At 53.0% G+C, this 23,980-nt stretch overlaps 11 protein-coding genes across 11 annotated transcripts; 4 read left to right on the forward strand and 7 right to left on the reverse strand.

Annotated features, from left to right (window-relative positions):
- Positions 1-620: 620 nt before the first annotated feature.
- Positions 621-2,353, forward strand: BJY04DRAFT_229647 (major facilitator superfamily domain-containing protein; the record flags this gene model as incomplete). The annotated part of the gene is made up of 1 exon (XM_073719113.1): positions 621-2,353. Exon 1 carries the CDS (start codon positions 824-826, stop codon positions 2,351-2,353), a length of 1,530 nt encoding a protein of 509 aa, XP_073568595.1. The 5' UTR covers positions 621-823.
- Positions 2,354-2,435: 82 nt separating this feature from the next.
- BJY04DRAFT_107511 (uncharacterized protein) lies at positions 2,436-4,735 on the reverse strand. Its single transcript, XM_073708068.1, has 2 exons — positions 4,258-4,735; positions 2,436-4,193 (listed from the first exon to the last, which is right to left on the reverse strand). The coding sequence occupies exon 2, from the start codon at positions 3,983-3,985 to the stop codon at positions 2,480-2,482; it is 1,506 nt and encodes a 501-aa protein (XP_073568596.1). The 5' UTR covers positions 3,986-4,193; positions 4,258-4,735; the 3' UTR covers positions 2,436-2,479.
- BJY04DRAFT_229653 (amino acid permease/ SLC12A domain-containing protein) lies at positions 4,096-6,582 on the reverse strand. The gene is made up of 8 exons (XM_073719114.1): positions 6,124-6,582; positions 5,967-6,074; positions 5,809-5,919; positions 5,657-5,762; positions 5,448-5,610; positions 5,318-5,400; positions 5,058-5,267; positions 4,096-5,007 (listed from the first exon to the last, which is right to left on the reverse strand). The coding sequence occupies exons 1-8, from the start codon at positions 6,308-6,310 to the stop codon at positions 4,299-4,301; spliced, it is 1,677 nt and encodes a 558-aa protein (XP_073568597.1). The 5' UTR covers positions 6,311-6,582; the 3' UTR covers positions 4,096-4,298.
- Positions 6,583-6,686: 104 nt separating this feature from the next.
- Positions 6,687-8,369, forward strand: BJY04DRAFT_195080 (PEX11 domain protein). The gene is made up of 3 exons (XM_073712158.1): positions 6,687-7,014; positions 7,065-7,225; positions 7,275-8,369. The coding sequence occupies exons 1-3, from the start codon at positions 6,729-6,731 to the stop codon at positions 7,659-7,661; spliced, it is 834 nt and encodes a 277-aa protein (XP_073568598.1). The 5' UTR covers positions 6,687-6,728; the 3' UTR covers positions 7,662-8,369.
- Positions 8,370-8,428: 59 nt separating this feature from the next.
- Positions 8,429-9,854, reverse strand: BJY04DRAFT_220849 (uncharacterized protein; the record flags this gene model as incomplete). The annotated part of the gene is made up of 2 exons (XM_073716982.1): positions 8,429-9,727; positions 9,807-9,854. 2 exons carry the CDS (start codon positions 9,852-9,854, stop codon positions 8,429-8,431), a joined length of 1,347 nt encoding a protein of 448 aa, XP_073568599.1.
- A 372-nt stretch (positions 9,855-10,226) lies between these two features.
- Positions 10,227-11,308, reverse strand: BJY04DRAFT_220850 (uncharacterized protein; the record flags this gene model as incomplete). Its single annotated transcript, XM_073716983.1, has 2 exons — positions 10,227-11,119; positions 11,206-11,308. 2 exons carry the CDS (start codon positions 11,306-11,308, stop codon positions 10,227-10,229), a joined length of 996 nt encoding a protein of 331 aa, XP_073568600.1.
- A 746-nt stretch (positions 11,309-12,054) lies between these two features.
- BJY04DRAFT_229655 (cytochrome P450) lies at positions 12,055-13,657 on the reverse strand (the record flags this gene model as incomplete). The annotated part of the gene is made up of 4 exons (XM_073719115.1): positions 12,055-12,381; positions 12,442-12,730; positions 12,826-13,307; positions 13,373-13,657. The coding sequence occupies 4 exons, from the start codon at positions 13,655-13,657 to the stop codon at positions 12,055-12,057; spliced, it is 1,383 nt and encodes a 460-aa protein (XP_073568601.1).
- Positions 13,658-14,103: 446 nt separating this feature from the next.
- Positions 14,104-15,082, forward strand: BJY04DRAFT_220852 (alpha/beta hydrolase; the record flags this gene model as incomplete). Its single annotated transcript, XM_073716984.1, has 4 exons — positions 14,104-14,235; positions 14,296-14,533; positions 14,627-14,952; positions 14,996-15,082. 4 exons carry the CDS (start codon positions 14,104-14,106, stop codon positions 15,080-15,082), a joined length of 783 nt encoding a protein of 260 aa, XP_073568602.1.
- BJY04DRAFT_229656 (uncharacterized protein) lies at positions 14,917-17,312 on the reverse strand (the record flags this gene model as incomplete). The annotated part of the gene is made up of 6 exons (XM_073719116.1): positions 14,917-15,515; positions 15,562-15,845; positions 15,891-16,000; positions 16,048-17,092; positions 17,138-17,192; positions 17,240-17,312. 6 exons carry the CDS (start codon positions 17,310-17,312, stop codon positions 15,154-15,156), a joined length of 1,929 nt encoding a protein of 642 aa, XP_073568603.1. The 3' UTR covers positions 14,917-15,153.
- Positions 17,313-17,462: 150 nt separating this feature from the next.
- BJY04DRAFT_195086 (uncharacterized protein) lies at positions 17,463-19,055 on the forward strand. Its single transcript, XM_073712159.1, has one exon. It carries the CDS (start codon positions 17,695-17,697, stop codon positions 18,949-18,951), a length of 1,257 nt encoding a protein of 418 aa, XP_073568604.1. The 5' UTR covers positions 17,463-17,694; the 3' UTR covers positions 18,952-19,055.
- On the reverse strand, positions 19,056-23,932 carry BJY04DRAFT_195087 (putative ABC multidrug transporter). The gene is made up of 5 exons (XM_073712160.1): positions 22,658-23,932; positions 21,071-22,609; positions 20,070-21,014; positions 19,787-20,020; positions 19,056-19,731 (listed from the first exon to the last, which is right to left on the reverse strand). Exons 1-5 carry the CDS (start codon positions 23,699-23,701, stop codon positions 19,069-19,071), a joined length of 4,425 nt encoding a protein of 1,474 aa, XP_073568605.1. The 5' UTR covers positions 23,702-23,932; the 3' UTR covers positions 19,056-19,068.
- Between the last annotated feature and the right edge of the window lie 48 nt (positions 23,933-23,980).

Genomic DNA, 23,980 nt, shown 5'->3' on the forward strand with positions numbered 1-23,980 from the left:
TCCAGAGAGCCTCACGGGCAGTCCCCCAGTTCCCCAGATGGTCCCCACTGTGTCCCCACCTACCCCGACTTCTTTATCTGCTCATCGTATAGTGAAAAGGCCGGGTTGAAAGGTAGCTGCACAATCCCGATTGTCGGTAAAGAAGCACTGGAATGGTTGAGCTGTAGACATTCTAAGACTGATACCCTCACGAGTTACACTTATATTCCGGTCAAGCGTGGGAGCAGTCAACCATAACTCCAAACTACCCCGAACAAATCTGCCAGGCTGGTATCCAATAAGAGGCGCTACACCTATGAAGGATTCCGCCACTCGACACAGTATCCCAATAACGTAGCTCGATTTTCAATACCAAGGCTGCTGGGGTTGTAGCCCGTCTAACAGGACAAGGTGGCTGTCGGTGAAGACACTAGAAGACCATCAGAATGTAAACCTGCAGCATGCGCAAATGTAGTTTGGAAGTCATGACATCTGGCTGCCACCGGTAGACAATACCCAGGCGTGTGTAGCATTGCGTACAAGTCAGTTCAAGTATGATGCTTCGAAAGAGCTATTACCAGCCAGACTCCTGGCCAAGTGCTTCTCCTCAACAGCAGATTGAAACCTTCTTTTGCAGCCTGAATCGTAGTATTTGGATCGGCAAATAAGACCGGTCACTGTGAAAACCTACTCAATTTTCCAGCCGGGAGGTGATAGCTGCCAGAATTGCCGTTTCGATGCAGTGCAGTTCCCCCGCAATCTCTCCACCTACTTAAGACCCTACCCCCATGGGGTTGTAAAGAGTCACCTCACCCAGGCCAAAACCAAACCAACACTGCCTACCATGGAAAAAGAACGCGAGGTTGATGTCGAGAACATTGAAAAGGTCGAACAGGCCGGAGCTGCCACCGCAGTTGCCCGGCGGCCTGGCTACACAGCCTCGACTCCAGAAGAAGAACGGCTTGACAAGAGGGTGAACCTCAAGATAGACCTCATTGTTGTTCCTCTCCTGGCCACCGCGTTTCTCCTCCAAGGTATCGACAAAGGCAACATCGGCAACGCAGCGACATCACCCACCTTCGTCTCCGACACCAACATCAAAGAAACCGACGTCTCCAACTCCGTCTCCCTCTTCTCAGCCACCTACGTCCCCTTCATGCCCGTCTCCGTCGCCCTCGGCCGCCTCATCGGCCCCAGCCGCTGGATCCCCATCCTCCTCCTCGCCTGGGGCGCCGTAACAACCGCCCAATGCGCCATGAACAGCCGCGCAGACCTCTACGGCCTGCGCCTCCTCCTCGGCATCTGCGAAGCCGGCTTCCTCCCCACAGCCTTCTACTACGTCGGCACTCTCTACCCAGCCTACATGGCCGGCCTCCGCATGGGCTTCGTCTCCACCAGCTTCACCTTCTCCGGCGCCTTCTCCGCCCTGATCGCCTACGGCATCCTCCAAATGCGCTCCTCCCGCTGGGCCGACTGGCAACTCCTCTTCCTCATCGAAGGCGCAATCACCATGGCCGTCGGCCTCCTCACCCTCCTCGCCCTCCCCTCCAAACTCAGCACCGCCTGGTTCCTAACCCCCGACGAACGCGCCCACGCATCCCGCCGCATGACCCTCGACACCGCATCCGTCGACAGCGCAACAGCCGCAAACACCGAGGAAATGGACCACCGCATCACCTGGGCCAACATCAAAACCGCCCTCAAGGACTGGCGCAAGATGCTCATCATCGTCTGGACCGGCTGCGCCACCGTGCCCGCCTACGGCTTCGCGATCTTCTCCCCGCTGATCGTCCGCGGGATGGGCTTCGACGGGTACCGCGCAAACCTCATGTGCGTCCCGCCGTTCATGCTCGGCGCCGTGGCGCTGCTTACCTTCGTGTATATCTCCGATCGGGTCCGCGAGCGCTCGCTTACCGCCGCGGCGGCCATGTTCTTCTCTATCATCGGGTACATTGCGCTCATCGCCGCCGGCGAAGGAAAGAATAACATCCGGTATGGATTCCTCTTTGTGATTATGATTGGGGCCGGGAGTGTGAATCCGCTTACGGCGGCGTGGCTGAATGATAATACCCCCGATAAGGCGACGCGGAGTATTGTGATGGGGTTGTATGGGTGGAATAATGTCGCTGGGGTGATTGCGGGGCAGGTGTATTCGTCGAAGTATGGGCCGAGCTATCGGACGTCGGTGTGTATTACGTTGGGGATTGTGGCGTTTGGGATGGTGGGGTTTGTGGCGACGAGGGTGTCGTATATGCTTGAGAATAGGAGGAGACGGAAGTTGATTGAGGGGTGGACGGAGGAGGAGTTTGAGCGGGAGAGGACGGATGGGGCGAGGAGGGGGCATGAGAAGAGGTATTTCATGTTTGGATACTAGGGTAAGGTGGGCGTTGCTTGATGTAGGGCTCACGGAAGGGGTATTAGTAGGGTGGTGATGAGGGTGGTAGGTTGTAGATGACATGCTATTCAGTCCGCTTGATTCAATAGTAGTCTAGCTGTTCATCTATATCTTGATGTGATGTGGTGGCGATTCCGGATGAGTCCGGTCGTAGACGACTAGTGTCTTTGTTTCAGTCTCACGACTAGCAGTCTCCTCGTCAAATAGCACGGTCAGTGCAACATTAGTCTTCAGAGCCATGTCTCGTAGTTGCTGCACCTGCGGGTGATTTCTTGAAGGGTCCCACGTATTGATGAGATCCCTGTGTGTGAAGAGGGGTCCATTGGCGAAGTTGAGAATCATCGACGCAAGCCGCGGAGTATGCTGTGAGCAGACTTGCAGGAACTCATCCAGTGTGTCAATCATGTCTTGCAGAGAGTAGTCAAAGATAGGCTCATCATATTCCACGTCTGGCGGATCACCCCATCCCTTCCATGTCACCGATCCATCCTGCAGGATCAATGTTTCTAGATTCCGAGGAAGCACGTCCGTCAATGCATCACGTTTCCAGGGGGCGTAGCCGACGAGCATTTCAAAAGGGATCTCCAGACGTTTTAAGCATTCGAATTTCCGCAACGAGCCCAATGGCACGTCGCCCAGACTGCTCGAGCGTATACCGAAGCTGTCAACTCCAAAGTCGATGGTCAAGTCCTCGAGGGTGTTGGAAACCCGAGCCAACGCCAGCGGTAGATCGGAAAACTTGATTCGATCACGGTGTGAATACACGTCAATGTCCTTGTTCAATCCCAGATGCAGAGTCTTAAGTCTGGGTGCAAGTCTCAGTAGATTGTCCATGTCTTCCGGATTGAGTATAGTAAGCCGCCAGAGACGAAGGGTTTCAAGCGACGTCGAAGGCTCGCTGATACCGCAGTCTTTGATTGCGGGATGGTACATAGTCAGATCCAGTTCTTGCAGCGAAGGAAGATAAAAGAACGACCGGACCATGTCATTTGAGATCTGCAGTCCGCGCACTTCAAAGCCCCGGCCCTTCTCTCCAAAGCCGATATGACGAAGTCGATGAAAGTAAGCAGAGCCCGGGCGAATCAACTTGACTAGAATCTCGCCTAACTTATTTGCTTTGTGCAGCAATGGCGGTGCCATCCTTAATGTCTCCGTTGACGTGAGTTGTGAGAGCAGTAGAGCAATCCAATTGTCCAGATAGGTCCATCTAAGGCTGGAGTGCCAGGAACTGGGGTGCTCGAGATCCAGCGTAGCCACGAGCTTCCTTCCCAGCGCAGTGATCTCAGGATCGCTTTCAAAAGCCTCCCAATCCTCGAGGTACGCATCTTGTTCGAGGAAGTTGTATTCGTACTCGACATAAAAATGCACACGCTGGACGAGTGAAGCTAGTTCCGGACAATCTATCAAGGTGCGGAGGAGCAGTTGCACTGTCGTACACGACCACTCTGTTATGTGGCCCCCTGGTCCCCAGTGCAGCTCGCGATACAGAAAGGGGATTGCGACCGTTCGCACGGCTTTCGAGAGCAGGGAGAGCGAGCGGAAGGTTGGCCAATCACATTCTTCCAGTATGATTTGCTGAATCTCAACAGGAAGCGTGATGAACGAGGCCATGAAGAATGTTTGGAGGATGGCGATGGGTTGAAGCTGCAGAAGTAGTGGGGATTGGAATCACCAAGGCCAAGCCCCACGTGATAGTATTTGACTAGGGTACGAATCCTCTTTCTTGCAGGTGCTACCATCCCTGAGACACATGTCCTGAGGGCAGACTCTTGGTGATCGTTACAGCCTCATCAATAGCACGCTCTTGTCTATCCTTGACCTACCCGCATCAATGAAGAAGTCAATATCGACATCTCTGCTTGACCTTGATACCTACCACCTACCCAGAGTAGAGCCCACTATTATGCAATCATCCAGTCCAACCTCACTCAAACCACCCATTCAACCACCCTCCAACCTTCCCTCGTCTCGGCCTCTCATAAAGCGCCTCATAAAGATCAATATCATCCTTCGTGCTCCCCAGCTTCAGATCCGCCGTGCCTAACCTAACATACGTCGTCCGTTTAACCACCTTCCAAAATACGAAAGCTGCCACAAAGAACCCCACCATCGTATAACTCGTAAAGAACGTCGTCGTGTCCCAATGTCCGGTAATGAACACCGTATACCCTAGCACTAGCGTCATAAGGAACGTACCAGTAAGAGCATACCACGCCGCATACGGCTGGAAATAGCCTTGGTAGGGGAGTGCGGAGCGGTCAAGTCCTTGCTTTTGCATCGTGTAGTAGAAATGGAGGTATGTGATTACTGTGCCGAAGTAGTTGAGTAGATATGAAGCTGTGCAGATGCCGACAAACCAATTGAGTACAGTAGAAGACGCAGTTCCAATTTGGAGGAGGGAGAGGAAGACGAAGGAGAGGGCAGCGATGACGGCGTAGTAGGGGAGGCCCTGTCTATTGCATTTGGAAAAGAAGTGCGGTGCTTTCCCGTCGAGAGCTAGGCCGTGGAGGGTTCGTGCCGCGGAGAAGATGACGTTGTTGCCGGCGGAGAGGACGGAGGTGATGATGAGGGCGTTGACGAGGGAGGGGACGCCCGTGATCCCGAATTTCACCATCGAGATTACGTACGGTGAGCTAGTTTTGTTAGTTTGCGAGGAGAGGATATGGATTGTAAGTGGAAGTACGCGGCTCCGGTCCCGCTGCCTTCTCTATCGCCTGAGATTACGTCGGCGAGCATCTGGTCATTGTAGGGGATGACGATGCCGACGCAGAGGGCCCCGCCGATGAAGAAGAACATGAGGCGCCAGACGAACGAGGAGAAGGCTTTACCCATCAGGCGCCGGGGGTTCTCGGCTTCACCGGCGGCCATGGAGATGAATTCGGGGCCGACCATTCTGAAGCATCAATTAGCCGTGTTGGTTTTCATGGGAACAGGAGGACGTACGTGAATGAGCCTTGTATCATGCATGAGAGTAGGCCGAGGAAGCGACCAGTGTCACCGGGGACGAGATATTCCACAAAAGAGCCCTAGATTAATTAGCATATTTCATATTCAATTAACAGGTAATACCCACTGGATCCCTCCAATATCGAAAGCCATAAGGATCTCGGTCTGGGTTTCCGCCGACCATAGTGATGAAGGTGTACATCATCAGCCCAAGCATAAGGAAGATCTTAAAAATGGACATGTAGAATTCTGCAATGCCAAAGTACTTGACTGTCAGGCCGTTGAGAACACTGCACTGATTAGCTTGTCAAGTCTTAGAGGAGATATCGAACGCACGAATAGATGACAAGGCAGACCGCGACGACCACGCCCACGTGAATCTTATCAGTCCAGTAAGTCAGGAGAACGTGGATTGCTGTGATCTCGTAGGGAATGTTGAAAGCTGGCAGACTTAGTAGGCGAGCACGTCCTAGGGAAGATGGACACACCCATCAGGAAGAAGTAGTTCCAGCCCATGGCGAAGCTCAGAGCATCGTCGACCCAGAACCCCGCCAGACGGACAAATGGCGAGGCAATAGGTAGATACGTTACCATTTCAGCTGTGAATATCAGTCATCGCTGCAAGGAATTCCGAACTGGTGCTCACCAAAGCATTGATTCACCGAGAGTACAATTGTCCCGTATAGGACAAACCCTAGAAACAATCCTGCTGGTCCTCCCTTGGGGAGAGAAGCTCCCATTTGGACGTAGAGAGCTAAGTCATTAGCCAAACAGCCAACTCCCCAAGGAACAGCAAGTATTACAAGTTCCGATAGCACCACCGACTGCAAACAACTGAATCTCCTTTCCTCCTAGCTTCCGATGTAGATGCTGTGATCCGGCAGAAATAAGCTCGCCATGGCCGGGCATGGCTTGTTCGGCCCGTTTCTGATCGGGGCCGCGCTCGGGAGCATTCTGACCAGGCGTCTTGCTATGGCTAACAGTGTCCATAACGTGTATGGATTATATTATGATTGCTCCGACAGGCACGATGGAATCGATCAGTAGTATCTGAGCTGATACTTGCCGTATTCAAAAAGATCTTTCTTTTTCAACGAAGCAAACTCTTTGTTTCACTAGCAGTGCCGTACGACAGCCATGCAATATTAGGACAGTGATAAGAGGGGTAGCACGCGCTCCACAGCTTGTCGTCTCCAAGCCAGAAGGGGCATAGTAGGGTGGCATTGTTGCATCTTTGACAGCGTGCTATTCGCCTGGAAATGTTGACCAGATTCAAGTGGAGCCAGCGAGACGCGGGGTTGATGTCTGTTTTCCACGAAAACCATGTGGCAGCCTCAATCAAGAGTTAACATCATCTAAATCCACTGGCAAGTAACGGTCAGCCCTAAGGCAGTTGGTATATTGTCTCATGTGCGTGACGGAGCACGCCGTTCCGGCCCGAGAAAATCTCCGAGATGATCGCATCTCCAACTCACGGCCAGCTGTTCTTTGCTCCTTTTGCCCCCCTTTGAAGCAAGCAAGCAGAATGGCCGGACTATTCCCCCTCAAGCAGCTAGTCACCTTCACCAGCCAAACCGCCGGGCTGGAAAAGACCCTGCGTTTCATCCAAGCTTCCTCCCAGGTCGTCGGCGAGCTCAGTGATGACAAATCCGCTGCGAGACAATGGCTCACAGCCCGCGATCAGCTGGCTCTAGGTTAGTTACTGTCCATCCTGTTGATGCATCGTGCTCATATTGACGATCAGGCCGCCGCTACTTCCGTCTCCTCGACTTCTACGGCTGCTTCACGCGCGTGCATGACCTGCTCCTCGTCAACCCCTCTTCCAGTGGGACTCTCGTCTCCGTCATGGAACTCGCCCAGTATACCTTCCTAGGCCTGTATCTCCTGCTCGAGAACCTAACCATCGTAAGCATCTCTTTTCACTCATGTGTACTACACGCGCTAAACAACCCAGCTTCACGACATGAACGTCTACCGAGTAGACTGGTACCGCCCCCTCATGACCGAGGCAAACAAGTTCTGGTTCTACGCGATTACGCTCTCCGTCATTCGCGCTATCTGGGAACTACTCTTCACCCCGGTCGCTCCAGCTCCAGCGCCTGTGAAAGGCGAAAAGGAAAAGGGCGGCAAGGCCAAAAAACCTGCCACCGCCCCTGCACCAAGCACGCCAAAGTGGCCGCTCGTCAAGCGCATTATCATCGATGTGTGCGATTTGACCTTGCCGGGGTCGTTTATTGGGTGGGTTCCTGTGACGGGGCTGCAGATTGGGCTTGCGATGGTGGTGAGTACGGTTCTTGCGGGGCATAATGTTTGGCTTGCGCAGGGGTCGGCGCAACGGTGAGGAGGGTGTGCTGTTTGGTTCTTGTGGGAGTGTTGGATTGTTTTGGTTTTAGAGAGAACTGGACGTGACGGAATTAGATTATCTAGAGATTTGATAGAGTAGAGTATTTCAGGTCTGTGCTGTTGGTTGGGCAGGTCACATTATACAGGTGTTTCATAGAACATTAAACAAGAAGGCATTTTGACAGATCTCTACACAGTGGCTGTATTTGATGTCCTTCAAAGACAGAACACTTGCGAGTCTATGTGGAACCAATCACAGGGGAAGTCATACTATGCAGCCATCACTGCTCAATATGCCGAGGTGCAGGAAAGTCATGCTAGATCCCGTTGATATACCCATTTGAACCACAACGTACACTCCAAGTACTGCATACTCCGGTGAAAGTGAAGGGTGATCTGCGGCGATGGGGCAGTTGACGCGCTCGTCGGCGGGAATAGCGTCTCAAAAATCTAGCAATTTTTCTTATGTCAAAGGGCGTAACAGATGGCGGGTAACAGATGGCGGCCTAGTTGACTCAGGGTATTGCGGTAGGGTTGAAATATCGTTGCTGGCGAGATTGAAGACAGGATGTGAATAGCCAGGGGCTCTGCACACGGAAGATGAGATGGGTGTTCCCAGGAAATCCGTACGCTAGTCGATCTAATACAGTTCGTGTTCATCATGATCTCGTATATGCAGGTCTTGTCCCATCGAAGGGTATTTGGCTGCGTCGTCACTCGGTGAACGATTCAGACGCTGAGAATGGCGCGGGCTATCTGTATCCTTCAAGACTCGCCGTCTCCAACAATGGCGATCGCCCCTAAAGACAAGAACATATCGTCAAGGTTGACCCCAGGGAGCGCCGAATACTCTATCGTGTCGCACGGCACCCATGTTGCGCTAACTTCTCGACGCAATGAATGCGACAGAGTTAGCGGCCTGCTTCGACCCCCTGGCTCAGGGCTTTTGATCATTTCGGATAGTCGATCAAGGAGTCGTTCGACTGCACGCAGGGCAGAAAGGTTGTATTGTGCTATTGTGGAAATATACTTCGACTCAACCATTGACTCGGTGCTGGCTTCACGGGTTGCTACTGACTCCGGCGCGACGTCTAACCCGGCCGCACATATCAGACGACGACCGAGCTGTCGCACTACCCGCCGGCTGCGCTGTATCTCAGCTTCGAGGCTCTTTCTCGACGGCAGCGCAACCACCAAGTCATCACACTTGCATGCATGTCCATTGGTTTCCGAAGCGACGAGCGCCCGCGCCTGAGCCACAAGCCCCGGGGCCCGTACAATCTCCCTATACCCCTTGTCAATGATACTAACCAGTCTACTCCCCCGGCCCGCTCTATCCTCCCTCTCAAAAGCCTTTGCATTTGAAGAGACCCACTCAGACTCAGCCAGAAAACACTCCTCCTGGGTAGCGAAAGCCTCGGCAATAAAAAACGCCCGGCACGAGAGGAATATCGTCCGGCTAAAGCCCCGCTCGTGCATTGCCGCCCCGCGCAGCTGCATTATCTCTTTGATTCCCCTAACATGCACCAGCCAGGCATCCGAGCTGCTGGCGTCAAGCATCTCGTACACTCCTACGAGGATCGCAAGCGAGAGGGTGATATCTGCGGTTCGTGCGCGCGGATCGTCGAGCTGCGCGCGGAGGTATCGGAGGAGCACGCCGTAGATATATCTGCTTTGGCCGAGTTGTTCGTTGTCGTCGTGCTGTTTGGCAAAGTACCAGGATGCGTAGCAGCGCACTAGCCATTCCATCGCTGGGCATTGGGCTTTTTGGTCGTCTCGGACGAAGGAGATGATGTCTTGGTCTACGCGTTTGTAGAATGCGGCGTAGCTGGCGGGGAAGAGGACGGTGGAGACTAATGCGTTGAAGACCTCGCGGGTCTGGAGGTCGAGGGACTTGGCTGCTAGGTTGGGAGCTCGGAGGTTGTCGATGGAGGCGCGCCAGATGTTGGACTGCGGGCGTTTTGTTATGGCGTTGTCGAGGTAGTGGTAAACAAGTACGGTGCTGTGACTTGGGTGTTTGGATGGATTGGGGCTATCGTCTTCGGCATACTGACACTGCGCACACTTTTGAAAACTTCAGTTAGTCATTGCCTGCTCGCTTCGGTCTTAGAAAGGGTCTCGGGAGAGTGGGAGCGTGCCATACATGGTTAGGAGAGGTGAAATGCTGGCACTGGAACAACTCCCGGTTCATTGTCACGCGCAGAGAAGAAGTGGTACTCACAAGGAGGGAGGATACGAGCCGGACCTGAGGAAGGAGGTGACAGCGCTTTGAGGCTCCTTTTCAGGCCAAGAACCCCCGCCCTGTGCCCAGCCCGCGCCAAGTCCGCCCGTTTCGAGCTGGATACTACTACACCCACTTTGGATCCTGCTCAGAATTGTTTTCATTCACTACTAAAGACTAAATAACCTCCCGAACTTTTCTCCTCCCAGTACACACTTCATTGTACTATTACATGTCAACCACTCGGGCTCAGCCGTAATGACAAGACTCCGGCACAGTAAAAGGAGCCACCTACAGGGCTATCATCCTTCGGCTTCGAGTGCCAATGATGACCACCGGCAATCAGAACCAACTGCCCTTGCCCTTGCCCTTGCCTTTGTCCTTGTGGCCTCCCTTCTTCAGGCCCTTGATCAATCCCTTCAGGCCGAGTTTGCCCTTGCCCTTGCCGTGATGGTCGTCATCGTGCTTGTCATCGTACTTGTCATCGTACTTGTCATCGTACTTGTCATCGTACTTGTCGTCATGCTTGTCATCGTACTTGTCATCGTACTTGTCGTCATGCTTATCGTGGTGCTTGTCATAGTACTTGTCGTCATGCTTATCGTGGTGCTTGTCATCACCCTTGTGCTTGCCCTTCTCGATGCTGAGAGACTTCTCAAAGCCGAAGCTCTTCTCGACGCTCACACCGAAGCCTCCTTTGCCCTTGCCCTTGCCGTGGTGGTCGTCATCGTGCTTGTCGTTATGCTTGCCACCGTGTCCATAGTCATGCTCATCATGCTTGTCATGATGGCCATGCTTATCATCATGCCCATCCCACTTATCATCATCCCTCTTACCCCCACCCTTCCCACGCCCCTTGTCAAAGCCCAAAGACTTGTCCACACTGAAGCCATGCTCAACCTGGAACCCAAAGCCAACATGCTTTCCCTTGCCCTTATCGTCATGTTTGTCATTGTACTTGCCCTTGTCGTGATGTCCTTCATCGTGCTTGTCGTGGTGTCCCCCATCGTGCTTGCCATGGAACTCGCCTCCACCATACACCTGTCCATGTCCGTGTCCCTTCCACTCACCCTTGTCGTCGTATCTACCTACACCTCGACCATCACCCCTGAAGTCATCCTTCTTGCCCTCATCGTAGAAGTCCTTGTCATCATCTTTATGGTCACCCTTGCCATGTCCGCCGTGGTGATGGGGATATCCAAGATCGCGCGCTTCGAGGACAGGGAGGTCGCGGGCTGCGAAGGATGATTGTTAGCTCAGAGCATTGCTAGGTCACCAGAAGGAGTCCAACAACTCCTCTTTGGGGATATCGCTAGCATACCTTCGAGACTACGCGCCTCCGATTTCAAGACAGGAGACGCCGCCGCCAGGTGCAGGAGCACGGACGAGCAGAGGAGGATGGAAGAGCCGATGTTGAGCTTCATCGTGCTGGTTGGGTCTTGTCTTTGCTTCGAGTCTTGAGAATTGCCGCCGCTGTTGGATTGAACTGATCGGGTGCTTGGTGGATGGATGGCGAGTGGATGGCACTCTGGTCTGTGACGGGGGAGGGGTTTATATACACCATCGACCGTCTTACGGATCAAACTAGAGGGGGAGACTCAAAAGTGGGTGTGAGGTAAGTACCCGGTAGTATCCTAAAAATAGACACCCGGCTCGCAATCATCAGTTCGACTGGCGATATTGGGTGCGGGGGGTAAGGGCTCGCACAGAGACATCTGAATCCAGCGCTTTGATGCTGAGATAGACCGAGCGTCGCTCACGAGTAGCTGGGTATTTGGATACGTCGAAATGATGTTCGCAACCTGAGGCTCGAGCTTCGGTTGGGTTCTGAACTGGAGGGCCACGGATTGTCCGAACGTCAATGCGTACCTCTCTTGTTGGCAATATGGACTGCATCCTTTCCTGGAACCAAGGTAATTCCCCAGTCTCTAACGCACGGAGCTATGCCCGCGGATCTATCTTGAAATAACTGTCAATCTCGACCAGATGGAGTTGCGCAGGGGATAGGTACAATGCAAGGCCCGATGTATTCAAGAGGCTAGCACCGTTCAAAGCCCGAGGCACCTACAACTGTCCCCCGCAAGTCCTGAAGATGAGTTCATAGATGAAGTTTCAGCTCGCAGAACAAGACAGATGAATACAAATCACTTTGATACGCTATAGTTGCTTTCTATTCTAGATTCCTCAACGAAACCCTAACCGGAAATGCCCCCCTCATCTCCCCAATCCCCTGGCTCTCAACCCTAACCACCGTTCTCTTCTCAAGAGGTTCAAACTCAAACAGCGCCACAAGCGTCGTTACACTCTTCAAAATATTAGTCATGGCCAGATTCCTCCCAATACACATCCTATGCCCGACGCTGAACGGGATCAAAAAGCGGCTTCTTTTCTTGCTATATTTCTCGTCGAGCCAGCGGGCAGGCTTGTACAATTCGTGATCAGATCCCCAAATTGAGGGGTTGTGGTGCAGGACGTAGTTTGAGATGCAGATGTTCGTCTGCGATTCCCAGGTCAGTGCGTACATACCATGAGGTAACTATAGGCAAGGGACACTTACTCCACGGGGTATATGACGCGCCCCGATTTCAATACCGGCTGGGTACCCCACCTGTCGCCACAAAGGCATTGTGAAGACCGGGTTTGCTCGGAAATTCTCACGCACGCAGGCCATCGTATACGGTAAAGAGGCTTCGAGGCCGGAGATGGGGTAGGCGACTTGGTCGTCGCTCAACGGAGGCAGCGTCGTGGTGATTTCTCGGTGCACGGCGGCCATGATCTCGGGATTCTGGATCAAGTGCCAGAAGAGGAGGGTCAATGTCCCTGCTGTAGAGTGGGATCCTGCAACACTGCATTGTAGTTTGGTGTTAGCCTCCACTCAAGAAGTCAAAGGAGGATCACTCACAGCACCGCAAAGGCCTCCGAGTTGATCTCCTGCTCCGACAGCCGCACCCCTGTCTCTGGATCCACAGCCTCAACAAGGCTCTTGAGTAGATCCGGTCGGTCAGAGGTACTCTGCATCTTGAACCGCACGCACCGCGCACAGATCGCTTTTAGTCCGTTGCGGCTTTGCATTAGCCTGCGGATCCACGGCACGGGGCTTGCTCGAGATAGCATCTTCGTGACGTTTTGGAGAGGTAATCCTCCAATGACACCGGATAGAAGTAGATGGTCGTTGATCGCGCGTAGTTCCTCCGCCTCACCCTTCCGTTGGACGTTGAAGGGTTTCCCGAATGCGACTTCGCCGAGGATATCGAGGACGTAGAGAGATAGAGTCTGTTTGAAGTCGAACACCTCGCCGGTTTTTGCATAACGTCGCAGCTTTTCAATCAAGATCTTCATTTGTTCTTCGATTAGCGGCTCGAGTTTCTGTACAGAGACCTGCGCGAATCCGTGCGAGAGCTGCCGGCGGCGGAGAGCGTGGACCTGTCGTGCCAACAATGAGAGCCCCTTTCGATATATCAATTTCGTTCAGACCGGTTGCTACTCACATCCTCATCCCTCCCCCCGAACAGATTCGGGTTAAACGCAGTAAAAGCGTCATAGAACTCGCTCTTGCCCATGCTCCGGCCGCCCTTGTAGATCGGCGCGATGGCTTCGCCTTCCCAGGTGTGCAGGTGGTTAGGACCGATGCGGACGACGGGGCCGTATTTGTTGTGGAGGTGCAGAAGTTGTTCGTGGATGGTGAGTTTGTAGGTGTAGTATGCCTTGTAAGTGTTGCTGAGGGAGGCGAGGAGAGGGCCCGGGTACTTGGATAGGGGGTGGAGGAGGCGCATGTAGACTATGTATGCGATGAGGGAGGTGCATAGTGCGCTGGTGAAGGCTAATGCTGGTGATGAGGCTATGAAAGAGAGGAGTGGGCTTAGTAGGGTCATGGTTGTTGTTTTTGAGGGGGGTATGGGTTAAGTGAGAGTTATGGCAAGATGGCTGCTGTAGAGGGATGGTTGCTATACCTATAAGTCGATCTCGGATCCTGCAACCGGCTGATAATGTGGGGAGGAGGGAGAAATCCACGTCCTCACGCGGGGATTGCCCGCAAAGCTTGAGTCTACCGTTGGTAGCCATGATGAATGTATATGGTCTTCCGGTCCACCGCGGCGCTGATCCACCGGTTATCATCTCCCGTGCGGATCTACCGCGGCATTCACCCCCAGCTTTCTTGCTCTCATCCTCAGCTCTCAACAAAGCCTAGATTTGACAGTCTTCAAGGTTCACAGCAGTTATGTCGTCCTCCCAATTATCTACACATCCGTTCAAGTCCGTCGGCGACCTACTCCTCACAATCGATGTCTCGAAACCACCCGGAGCCCGCGACAGCGGCGTCGTCCTGCTGCATTTCCACGGAGGTTTTCTAGTAAATCTACAGAATCCACATCTATAGCAAGATAAAACAGCTCTAATATCAGACGTACAGGTTCTCGGAGAAAAAATCACCTTCCCTCCACACTGGCTCATCAACGCCTGCCACGCCCGAGGCTGGACCTACGCAACCCCTTCATACCGCCTGCTACCGGAAGCCACAGGCCTTGAGATCCTCTCTGATGCGCTGGATGCGGTTAACTGGGCAGGGAATAATATATGCGACCGTGTTATTATTGCCGGATCCAGCGCAGGAGGATATCTTGCTCTCGCTGCTACCGCTCACCCGAGCTGTCCGCGTCCCCTGGCCCTTCTTTCGATATACTGAATGTTGGATCCCGCTGCAAGAAGATATACCGAGCCTGGCCATCCTCTCATAGGGCCAGTGGAGGATATTCAGGGGGCAGTGCAGGATATCAAAAATGCGATGGGTGATGGTCAAGTGTTAGATGGATATGCGTTTCCCGCGGATCCATCTACAGATGTCAGATTCCGGTGGATTAGGGCGATGCATGAGGCGGCGCTGTATCCGGACGTTCTCACGCGGCGGGATGGACTGGCGGGCGAAATACTGGCTAATGGTGTTGAGACTATCCCGGTGGAGTTCCGACCGCTGTTTCCCGTGTCGTTTGGGCTGAGAGGGGACTTTCCACCGACAATCTTGTTGCATGGAGATGAAGATGTGCTTGTTGACTTCGGGCAGAGCGCGACGGTAGCGGACACAATGGCCTCGCGGGGTATCAACGTTCAGTTAGAGCGTGCTGCAGGACAAGGGCACGGGTTTGATGCGAAAAGGGTCCTCGATCTCGATTCTGAAACAGCCGGAGGATCTGGCGAGGTAGAATGCCTACGTCGCGTTGTTGCTGCGCTGGACAGAGCTGTCTCTCGCAGTTTATCATGAAAATCGTCCAGATCACTTGATGTCCAGATGCTCAACCGCCCGGATGAGGTCTGCGACCTGATGCATTTCGGTTTGGTCGAACGTGGCTAGACCTTCCCTCCTTTGTACAGACAGATGCTCCGGTAGTTTATTCAACATATCGTTCCATTGTTGCGGGCTTAAATGTGACTTTTCGATATGAACTCTTGCAAGTGCTGCAAATTCCCTGGCGTGTAGAGGGAAGGCGACTTCTTCGTTAGCTGCAACATCGCGAGCGCTTCCCATGCTCGCCTCCCAAGCTAGCTCCCAACGGCCGAGCGCTCTACGTAGCGGGCCAGTTGCGAGAGGAAGAGGTGAGAAAGCTCTTAGCTGGTGGAAGATTAATCCGTGGATTGCTGGCATGGTCAGTACGTATAATAAAACTTGAAGTAGAAAACTCACCGGTAGCGATGGTGAAAAGGTTCAGAGCACTCTCGTGATGTAGCCGGGCAAGCACTTCGGGGTCCGAGGTCTCCGCACACAGCTCACGCACACAATCGGTGAGCAAGGCAGGTCGATCGCGATGATGTTGCCTCATTCTCTTCGTAAACTCCTCTGCTGACGCAGCCTGGAAGGCATCTTCCGGGCAAGTGAGATCGCAGGTCATCTCCTGCAGTACCATTCGCGGGACGGAGTTATGGAAGATGACAAAGGCAGAGTCGAGGAGGAATACATGGTTAAAGGTTCTGCAAAAGTTAGAAACAGAACTCTCTCCAGCCTTGGCAACCTACCTGATCATCTCTGCTCTGAGGATATATTCTTTCCAAGCTTCATCGCCCAGGTCGGACTCGAGGTTTATCGGCGGATGCATGGCCTGTGATAGACCCATTGCTCGCGTTATCTGCATTTGTGAGTCTCACAGTAATCTGACGGTAGGGTATGCCATACTGCAACGAAGGCCGTAAACCGATGACGCTGCATTCGCAGTTTAGCCGCCGCACTACCCTCCCACTTCTGAAGCAAACATATGAAACAAGCTGCTTGAAGTGTCTGTATGTTCTCACGATTCTGAAGTAGATGCTCTTGCGGACCGCCGGAAGAAGTCGTTTCCGAAAACATGGGGTGGATAAATGTCAGTTCTTCGACTGCATCCAACAGTCCCTTCGCTGCTTGCTGATCCGAAACAATTGAGGACATACATGCCCCAATGAGTGCCATGGCAGCAAGTAGTAAAGGAGAGCAGTCATTGAGAGAGAACGTTGCTTTGTGAATGATAGGGCAATGGCTATACCACCGCGTCCAAAAGAGGCAGAGATAGTGGGTCACGTTTTCTGGCGCGAAAAAGGCAAACCATTCGGAAAAGGACAGAGTCAGGTGCTTCACGGTCGCGTTGCGAATAATCGGTTGTAGACTTTCCCAGAGATAGCACGATTTCTCGAAGATCAATGCAGCTTGATCGTCATTTTGATTGGAATCGGTGGTTGCTCTAAAAGCTTCCCATGCATTTGGCCCCAGATCGTCTAGTAAGAAATCGAATGGGTTGAAAGAGGTGGTATTGTGGAAAGCCTCTGCAGCGTCAGTGGCACCTGAGAATATACCGCACGCGAATGACTTTGTTGACGACCTGTAATTATACGCCTCGTTCAACCCCCTAGCTTTGGTGAAGTTGGCAAGAAAATTAAATCGGAATTGCTCTGTTGGCAGGTTTGAAGGACCGACACTAAGATTCTTGACCTTCTCACTTTGCCCAGGTTGATAGGGGGTTTCCGCCACCGGTCCTTGTACATCGTGTCCTCTTTGCGCAGCATGATAAGTACACTCCGTCTCTCGCATCAAGCACTCAGTACATGGCTTCTCGGTGGAGCAAGCCCTCTTGCGCGATGTACAAGCATCGCATGCCTGCTTTCGCTTTCCGGATATACTGCGTTTTGGTATCTCGTGGTTGGCCGAGATCCGCTGTGAGCATGTTTTCCAGTGTCGTCGCAACGCATCGCTGGCCAGTTAGTGCGATCGAGCAGCTTACTGGAGACGGACCTACCTTCTCTTATACTGCGAGCTGCAGAATTGACACACATGCGGCTTGTCCTCGTCATCTGGAGTTGTGTGAGAAGTATGCATTTGTAGCAGTCTGTACACGTACGGGTGGAGGCATGCCGCTTCAAATGTTCGATTCTCTGGAATGTTTCCCTGCAGAGCGGACATGTCAAGGTCATTGTTGCAGTTGATTCAGGGGCAGCAAGATGGAAGAGCCTCCGCTCGTCCGATACACTGTTCACTGTTCATCCATTGCGGGGTCGCTGACTTAGTAAGCCAATCCTTATAACACCATCCATGGATATATATTTCCAGTAGTTTGAACCATCAAGAAGTAGGTTTAGGGTTAGATGCTGCTTGTCGGTCAGATTATGTCGAAAGAAGCTTAGCAGCCCAGCTGCCTTGAGTGATCTGATTGCAGCCTAGCCCACGCGTCAAGTGGATAACCACCTAACCCAACGCCATTTCCTCTCCCACTTTGATTCTTCCTCCAGACTCCATTCCACCCACTGCCAGTCTCTCAACCCCAGTCAGGCAGACCAGTCCGACAAATCAATCACGATGGACCGCCTCCCAATTGAGCTTCTGCATTGCATTGGCCAACACCTCTTCCAAGACTCAAGCTTCCGACTTATGCTCACCAGCCGCACACTCTACCACGTAATCCTGCCGCTGATGTATTCCGACATATTCCTACGCCAGACAAACCTAACAGCCAAGAAACTCTCCTCCCTCCTCCACACCCTCACTCAAAAGCCACAGCTCGCACACTCCCTGCGTGTCTTCCGCATCGAAGGCTGGGACACGCGGGAACCACCCGAGGGCGACAAACCCACCTGCACCAATCCCGAGTTCACATTCGACGAGGCGCTCATAACACGCCTAGTCCAGGCCATAACGAAAACACCCGACGAAGAAAACAAATGGCTCGTCTCACTCCGGAATGGGAACCCAGACGCCTGGCTAGCTCTTCTCATCCCCCAGCTTACGAACCTGCGCAGGCTAGATGTCGAGTATCCCTATTTCCCTGTGTATTTCAACACGCTCCTGCAGAAGGCGGCACGGGGTGAGGTACCTGCTTTCCAGAAGTTAGAGGAAACATGCATCTCCTGGGCAGACACGGAACTGGGCATCGACTCGGACGAGCTCCTCCCGTACTTCTACTTCCCGGCTATGCGGAAACTGCACGCGGTCAATATTGTTGAGCGCGAAGGAAACGCACAGAATGGGCGGTTTAGTGACGCTAAGGTCGCGTTCTCGGGTATTGAGGAGATTACCCTCGAGAGCAGTAACTGTGCAGATGGGATGACGCGGTGGCTGCAGTGCTGCAAGGGATTAAAGTCATTCAGCGTCGTTCATGGCGGCGCGATAGTTTCGGAGGATTACTGGATGTCTGCGTCGTTTGGGAAGAGTCTCCAACGACACAAGTCGACGTTGGAGTATCTCTCGCTGGATGTTGAGGATTCGAGCGATGTCGAGGAGGAGCAGTGGGTTGGGTCGCTGGCGGGGTATAGCGCGCTGAAATACCTGCATATGCGGTATCCGGATCTAGTGGGGATGAGTGAGGATTGGGAGCCGTTGCATGAGATTAGCGAGCTTGTGCCGGCGTCTTTGGAGACGTTGTCTATTGAGGGCTGTGGGGAGGATGTGCTGCATTGGCTTCCGGCGCAGCTTGTACGGCTGGTTGAGAGCGGGCGAACGCCGAATCTTGTGACGCTGAGCCTTGAGGGGTTCTATGTCGGGACGAGAGACGACTGTCAGCCTGAACTACTTCCACTGCTTGATGTGTGCGAAGCCAACGGCGTCAGGGTGCAATGACGAGGAGGTAGTGAGGCTGTATAAAGTGTTGAGTTGATTGATTTGTTGGCTAGATTAAAGGATATTAGACGGAACTATAAGCTGGTCTATATATACATAGGGGAATAGAGACCGAAATTAGCAACAGCTATAGCGTCTTTGCCTTCTTCGACTTCGGAACGCGGAACAACCAGTAGAGAAGATGGCCCCCAGGGTGTTGACCAGAATATATACCCAAAGCAGCCCAAAGTCGCGCCATCGATTAGCAAAGTCAATATTCAGCACTTTCAAGTACTGAGTCGTGTCCTCCAAGGGACAGAATCTGCACAGCTCATTGCCCTGTGCGTCCGGATTGAGGAGATACCCCCCATTGACAGACCGATAGTCAGCCATGTACTCCCGACAGTTCATCCCCGAGGGCGTAAAGAAAGACAGAATCTCATTATCGGCACAATGCATCGGAGCATCGCCAAGTGTCGCAGAGAGATACGAGGAGACCAAATAGGTGAGAGGGTTGACCCGGTACATGAAGATCCAAAATCGTGGAAGGGCATCGGGACTCGAGAGTATACCACAGAATACGTACATCATGATGAACATGAGGTGGGCCAAGGCTGATGCGAGCTGCTCGCTGTCCATGCCTGAGATCAACATGTGGCCCATGGAACTGGCGAAGAGGAAGGATGCCCAAAGGGCGAGGAGGGAGAGTGTACTCCGCGAATGGACGGTGTCGGTATATTCGGCATTGTGGTACAGCCCGACCGGATAGAACCAGACAATGTAGCAGAGAACGGACATGATCTGAGGGAGTATTTAGTCATGGTCAGCAGATAGGAAAATAGGGAGGTGATCATACTGTATTCCAGAAGAACTCGACCGCAATGTTTGACAGAATGAATGCCTGCCAGGCATACGTCTTGGACTGCCGCTCACGGGTCTCATACAGCTTTCGTTGAAGCACGAACGACGGTATAATCTGCATCACCAACTGCACTATCCCGAAGAGAAAGACAAAAACACCAAACATCTGATTCTGGAGCCCCTGTCGGGTGTTTTCCGCATTCAACAAGGATAATCCGATGAACAGAGCCTGCAAAATAGGTCAGGGCCATGAGTCTTAAAAAATGGGTGTAACTTACGCCGCCAACTGTCAGACCGGCTTTGGAATAGATATAGGTCGGATTGCGCCAGTACTGCTGGAATACACGGCGGCCGACCTGGATGAGATGGTCGGAGAACGGCGCAGCAAATTCAGCATAGCTCGATTGATCATTTGGATCCGAAACAGCAAACGGCTGGTTAGCCAGCCCCCGGAGCCTTTTCAGTTCGTTGCGGACCTCCTGATACTCGGTACTCTGCCTCCACACAGTCGGCCAGTCAATATCAGTCTTCGCGCCCGGCGCAGCGCCGATAACCTCAAGCATGTGCTCTGCCGGGTTGGTTCCAGGGGGGCACGCAGCTCCACCGTTGCGGACGAAATAATCGGTGAGCGTCTTTGCCCCCTGGCCAACCTCGCCAAAGTAGACAGTTCTCCCGCCGTTTGCGAGAAGTAGGAGTCGATCAAACCTTTGGAATAGCATAGCAGACGGCTGGTGAATCGTACAAAGGATAGCCTGCCCGTTCTTGGTCAATGTTTCCATCAGGTTACAGATCGACCATGAGGTTTGACTGTCCAGGCCCGATGTAGGTTCATCGAGGAAGAGCAGTAACTTGGGACGAGCAACTAGTTCAACCCCGATGGTGAGACGCTTTCGCTGTTCCACATTGAGACCCTCCCCTGGTACACCCACAATGGCGTCGGCGTACTCCCTGATATTCAGCAGATCAATGACCGTCTCGACATATGCAAGCTTCTCGGCACGGCTATACTGAGGGGGTTGCCGAAGAAGAGCACTAAACTCGAGCGCCTCCCGTACGGTAGAGGAGGGAAGGTGCAGATCTTGCTGTTGAACGTATCCAGTCTTGCGTTGAAATGACTTATCCTGATCACGACCATCGACCAGCATGCTACCGGTAATGACTCCAACTGTAGTGCGGTTGGCCAACACGTCCAAGAGCGTGGTCTTTCCTGCACCGGAGACCCCCTTGATACAATTAGTCTGATGTCCTACGATATCAATGAATAGACGAAAGGACTTACCATAAGCGCCGTCAACGTCCCCGGACGAATCCAACCATCCACACGGTCCAAAATGCGCCGTGTTTCCTTTTTGATCCTGATATCGTACGTGACGTCTTCCCAATGAAAGATCGACGACTGTTTCTCAACTCCACCAATCTGCCCAGACGCCTCCTCGATCGGTCTGTCCTGTTGGGGTTTGAATATCGGCATCATCTCCTCATCACCTCTGGCCTGCTTCGCTTGTTCCTTTCGGCCTTTCCCTCGACGAAAGACCAGAACTTCCCCCTTAGATCGCTGCAGAGAGACCAGCTCCGACGTTACCAAGTGACACGCAGCCAGAAAGACAGTCAATGCAATCAGAACGCCGAAATTGCGCCAGCGGTGGCTATTCTCATACCCATAGAGAGCGCGAACATACTCAGTGCCCGATACTACATCAGATCCCGGCGCCCCTCCGACAGTAGCACATACCCGCTCTGTGGGGGAGACGCCTTCGTATCCCGGTCCAAAGGGAACGAACGAGACGCAGGGAAATTCCCGTCCATGGAATTCATTAACCATCACTGCCTCAAACCCATATGACACGGGGTTCATCCATCGGATCCAGGACGCCCAGCCACGCATGTAACTAACTGGAATCGCGAAACCGGTGTAAAGGACTAGCGCTAGCAGGATGATTGAAGACGGGGTGAGTGCTTGTTCAAGCGACTTGGTCAGGGAGGCGAGAAAGCGGAAGAACATGGACATGCCCATCATCATGAAGAAGGAGATCAGGTACAGGAAGAAGAACGCGCCGGGTTCGCGGCGGAGATGCGCCATAAAATAGAGCACCAAATTAGTGAGCAAGGAATTCACGATTTTGTATGGCAGGTCCATTATGATTGAGGAGATTGCTTCTGCGCTGGGGTGATATAGGGCATAGCGGCTATGCTTCTCGACGACTGGCCGTTTCTCGTATAGGACGATGATTTCGAGGATACTGCCAAAGGCACTGAGGAGGACCATCATGAATATCAGGGCTCCCCGCGAGAAGAACGATGAGGTGTCGGCTGGTAGGTCGTAAAAGATGCTTGAAATGATGATCGCTTCGAAGAAATTACCGATGAGCATGGCGACACTGATGCTGGGATCATTCTTTAACCGTTGAAAATCGCGCCAGAGGCAGATGCCGATCTGGCCCCAGTACGAAAGAGTGTATGGCGACTTCAATCGTTGGTTTCTCGACTTCTCTGCTTTTCGCGAGGAGGAAAAGAGATCGAGGTCGGTCGAGTTGAAGGGGTGTTTATTGTTGTAGTCATCTATGTCGCGTAAGAGGTTCTGGTATTCAGGACTCTCTTTCCATCGCTCTGCAAAGTCGCTCGAGCTCCTTGGGACGAGATTCTCGAACCCCGGCTGGATCATTCGCTCGACTGGACTGGACATGGAGGTCAGAAAGTCAGGGGTGGTTTGAGACTCCGGGCAGACGAATCCCATGCGGGTGAAGTACTCCTTAGCTGCCTGAGCCGGGCCAAAGTAGATCTGTCTTCCTTCGTAAAGGACCGTGACCTTATCAAAGAGCTGTAATATGTGTCAGTCTCTGATCCATCCTTAGGGAGCTGTACTCACCTCATATGCCGCCTGAGGAGCTTGATAGATGGCGACACACGATGTCACGCCAAGAACATCACCTTGCGTCCGCAGGGTCTTGCAGAACTCAATAGCATTTGCACTATCAAGACCACGCGTACTATTATCCCAGCATTGTAACGGCGCGTAGCTCAATGCAGCCTCTGCAATGGAAACTCGCTTTCGCTCGCCACCACTAACACCACGGACATAGTCATTGCCCACCTTGGTGTTGATCGTGTGGGTGATGCCAAAGGTTGACATAATCACGTCCCTCAGGTGGGTTGCATACTCCGTTCGGCTCATGCCACCCGGCACATGTCGCGGTATGCGAGCAAGCGCAGCGAAATAAAGTGTGTCTCCGACCACGAGCTGAGGATAGTGCGCATCCACTTCGGCCGTGTAGATTGCCTCACCGCGGAAGTTGGTCGACATCTGTTTCGGAGTGATGCCTTGGTAGTTGATAGAGGAAGACGGGTTAACCGTAAGGCCGTGTGTCTCCTGTGCGATCGTCTTCAGCAGCGTCGAGCAGCCTGAGCCCGGTGGTCCCAGCACGCAGAGCTGCTCACCGGGGAGGAGCAGGCCGTTGACATCTTGCAGGATGTCGATTTTTTGCTTTCTGCCGCTGAGCAATTCTCGAGCTAACAGGGGTAATTTGATCACGGCATTGCCCACGGTCATCTGGTAGTCGACAGGACTTCCATAGCCGATGACATTCAGGTCTTTGAAGGCGACACCGGCGACTCTTGGAGGGGTACCGGACGCATTGTATCGGATATCGTAGAAGGCTCTAGCCCAAGCTCTGGCGTTGAATTTAGGGCTCTTCGGGTCCAGTGAGGCATCCGCTGTAGAAGTGAAGGGGAGCTTCTGGTGCGACCGCTTTGATTGCGCGCTCAGGCTTCGGGCAAGATCGGTGATCTCCTGGTTGGAGTTGATTTGGCTGGCAGCAAAAGTAGGCTCTTTGAGGACAGCCTCAGAGCTGTTGGCACGAGAGTGACTGCCAAAGCTGATCCCATCTCGCCCACTGTGGGAAGAATCAGGCATGGTAGAGCCGATTTGTCTGGCTTGATACGGTATACACAATCACAGCTTCATCCCAGGTGTGCTTCGAGGTGAATGATTGGCTATCCTTACAGGGTGGGATGACTGGAGCCTGAGATCCGACCAACGTTAGAAAGAGCTTCTCGTTGAAGAGAGACTTGACATTATCTTAGAGCAATGTTTCCCGATCGGTTGGTGGCAGTGGCACCACGCCCCCTGGAGGTTGAGGAGCCGTGGTGCCACCACGATCATCTGTTGGAGTACAACGGTTTGCCCTAAAAG

Source organism: Aspergillus karnatakaensis (assembly GCF_047715665.1).
Source record: "Aspergillus karnatakaensis strain CBS 102800 unplaced genomic scaffold BJY04scaffold_43, whole genome shotgun sequence".
In the NCBI taxonomy this organism is placed as follows: domain Eukaryota; kingdom Fungi; phylum Ascomycota; class Eurotiomycetes; order Eurotiales; family Aspergillaceae; genus Aspergillus; species Aspergillus karnatakaensis.

What these genes read in the sequence shown, in the direction of transcription:
- BJY04DRAFT_107511 (XM_073708068.1), bottom strand. Translation starts at nt 3,985, where the DNA reads ATGGCCTCGTTCATCACGCTTCCTGTTGAGATTCAGCAAATCATACTG.
- BJY04DRAFT_229653 (XM_073719114.1), bottom strand. Translation starts at nt 6,310, where the DNA reads ATGGACACTGTTAGCCATAGCAAGACGCCTGGTCAGAATGCTCCCGAG. An exon ending in TTCGATATTGGAGGGATCCA is followed by an intron (nt 5,401 to 5,447) that starts GTGGGTATTACC and finishes TAATTAATCTAG; the next exon opens with GGCTCTTTTGTGGAATATCT. An exon ending in GGCAGCGGGACCGGAGCCGC is followed by an intron (nt 5,008 to 5,057) that starts GTACTTCCACTT and finishes TAACAAAACTAG; the next exon opens with CTCACCGTACGTAATCTCGA.
- BJY04DRAFT_195080 (XM_073712158.1), top strand. Translation starts at nt 6,729, where the DNA reads ATGTGCGTGACGGAGCACGCCGTTCCGGCCCGAGAAAATCTCCGAGAT. An exon ending in CCGCGATCAGCTGGCTCTAG is followed by an intron (nt 7,015 to 7,064) that starts GTTAGTTACTGT and finishes ATTGACGATCAG; the next exon opens with GCCGCCGCTACTTCCGTCTC. An exon ending in TGCTCGAGAACCTAACCATC is followed by an intron (nt 7,226 to 7,274) that starts GTAAGCATCTCT and finishes TAAACAACCCAG; the next exon opens with CTTCACGACATGAACGTCTA.
- BJY04DRAFT_195086 (XM_073712159.1), top strand. Translation starts at nt 17,695, where the DNA reads ATGGACCGCCTCCCAATTGAGCTTCTGCATTGCATTGGCCAACACCTC.
- BJY04DRAFT_195087 (XM_073712160.1), bottom strand. Translation starts at nt 23,701, where the DNA reads ATGCCTGATTCTTCCCACAGTGGGCGAGATGGGATCAGCTTTGGCAGT. An exon ending in GGACGTTGACGGCGCTTATG is followed by an intron (nt 21,015 to 21,070) that starts GTAAGTCCTTTC and finishes AATTGTATCAAG; the next exon opens with GGGGTCTCCGGTGCAGGAAA. An exon ending in TCGAGTTCTTCTGGAATACA is followed by an intron (nt 19,732 to 19,786) that starts GTATGATCACCT and finishes ATACTCCCTCAG; the next exon opens with ATCATGTCCGTTCTCTGCTA.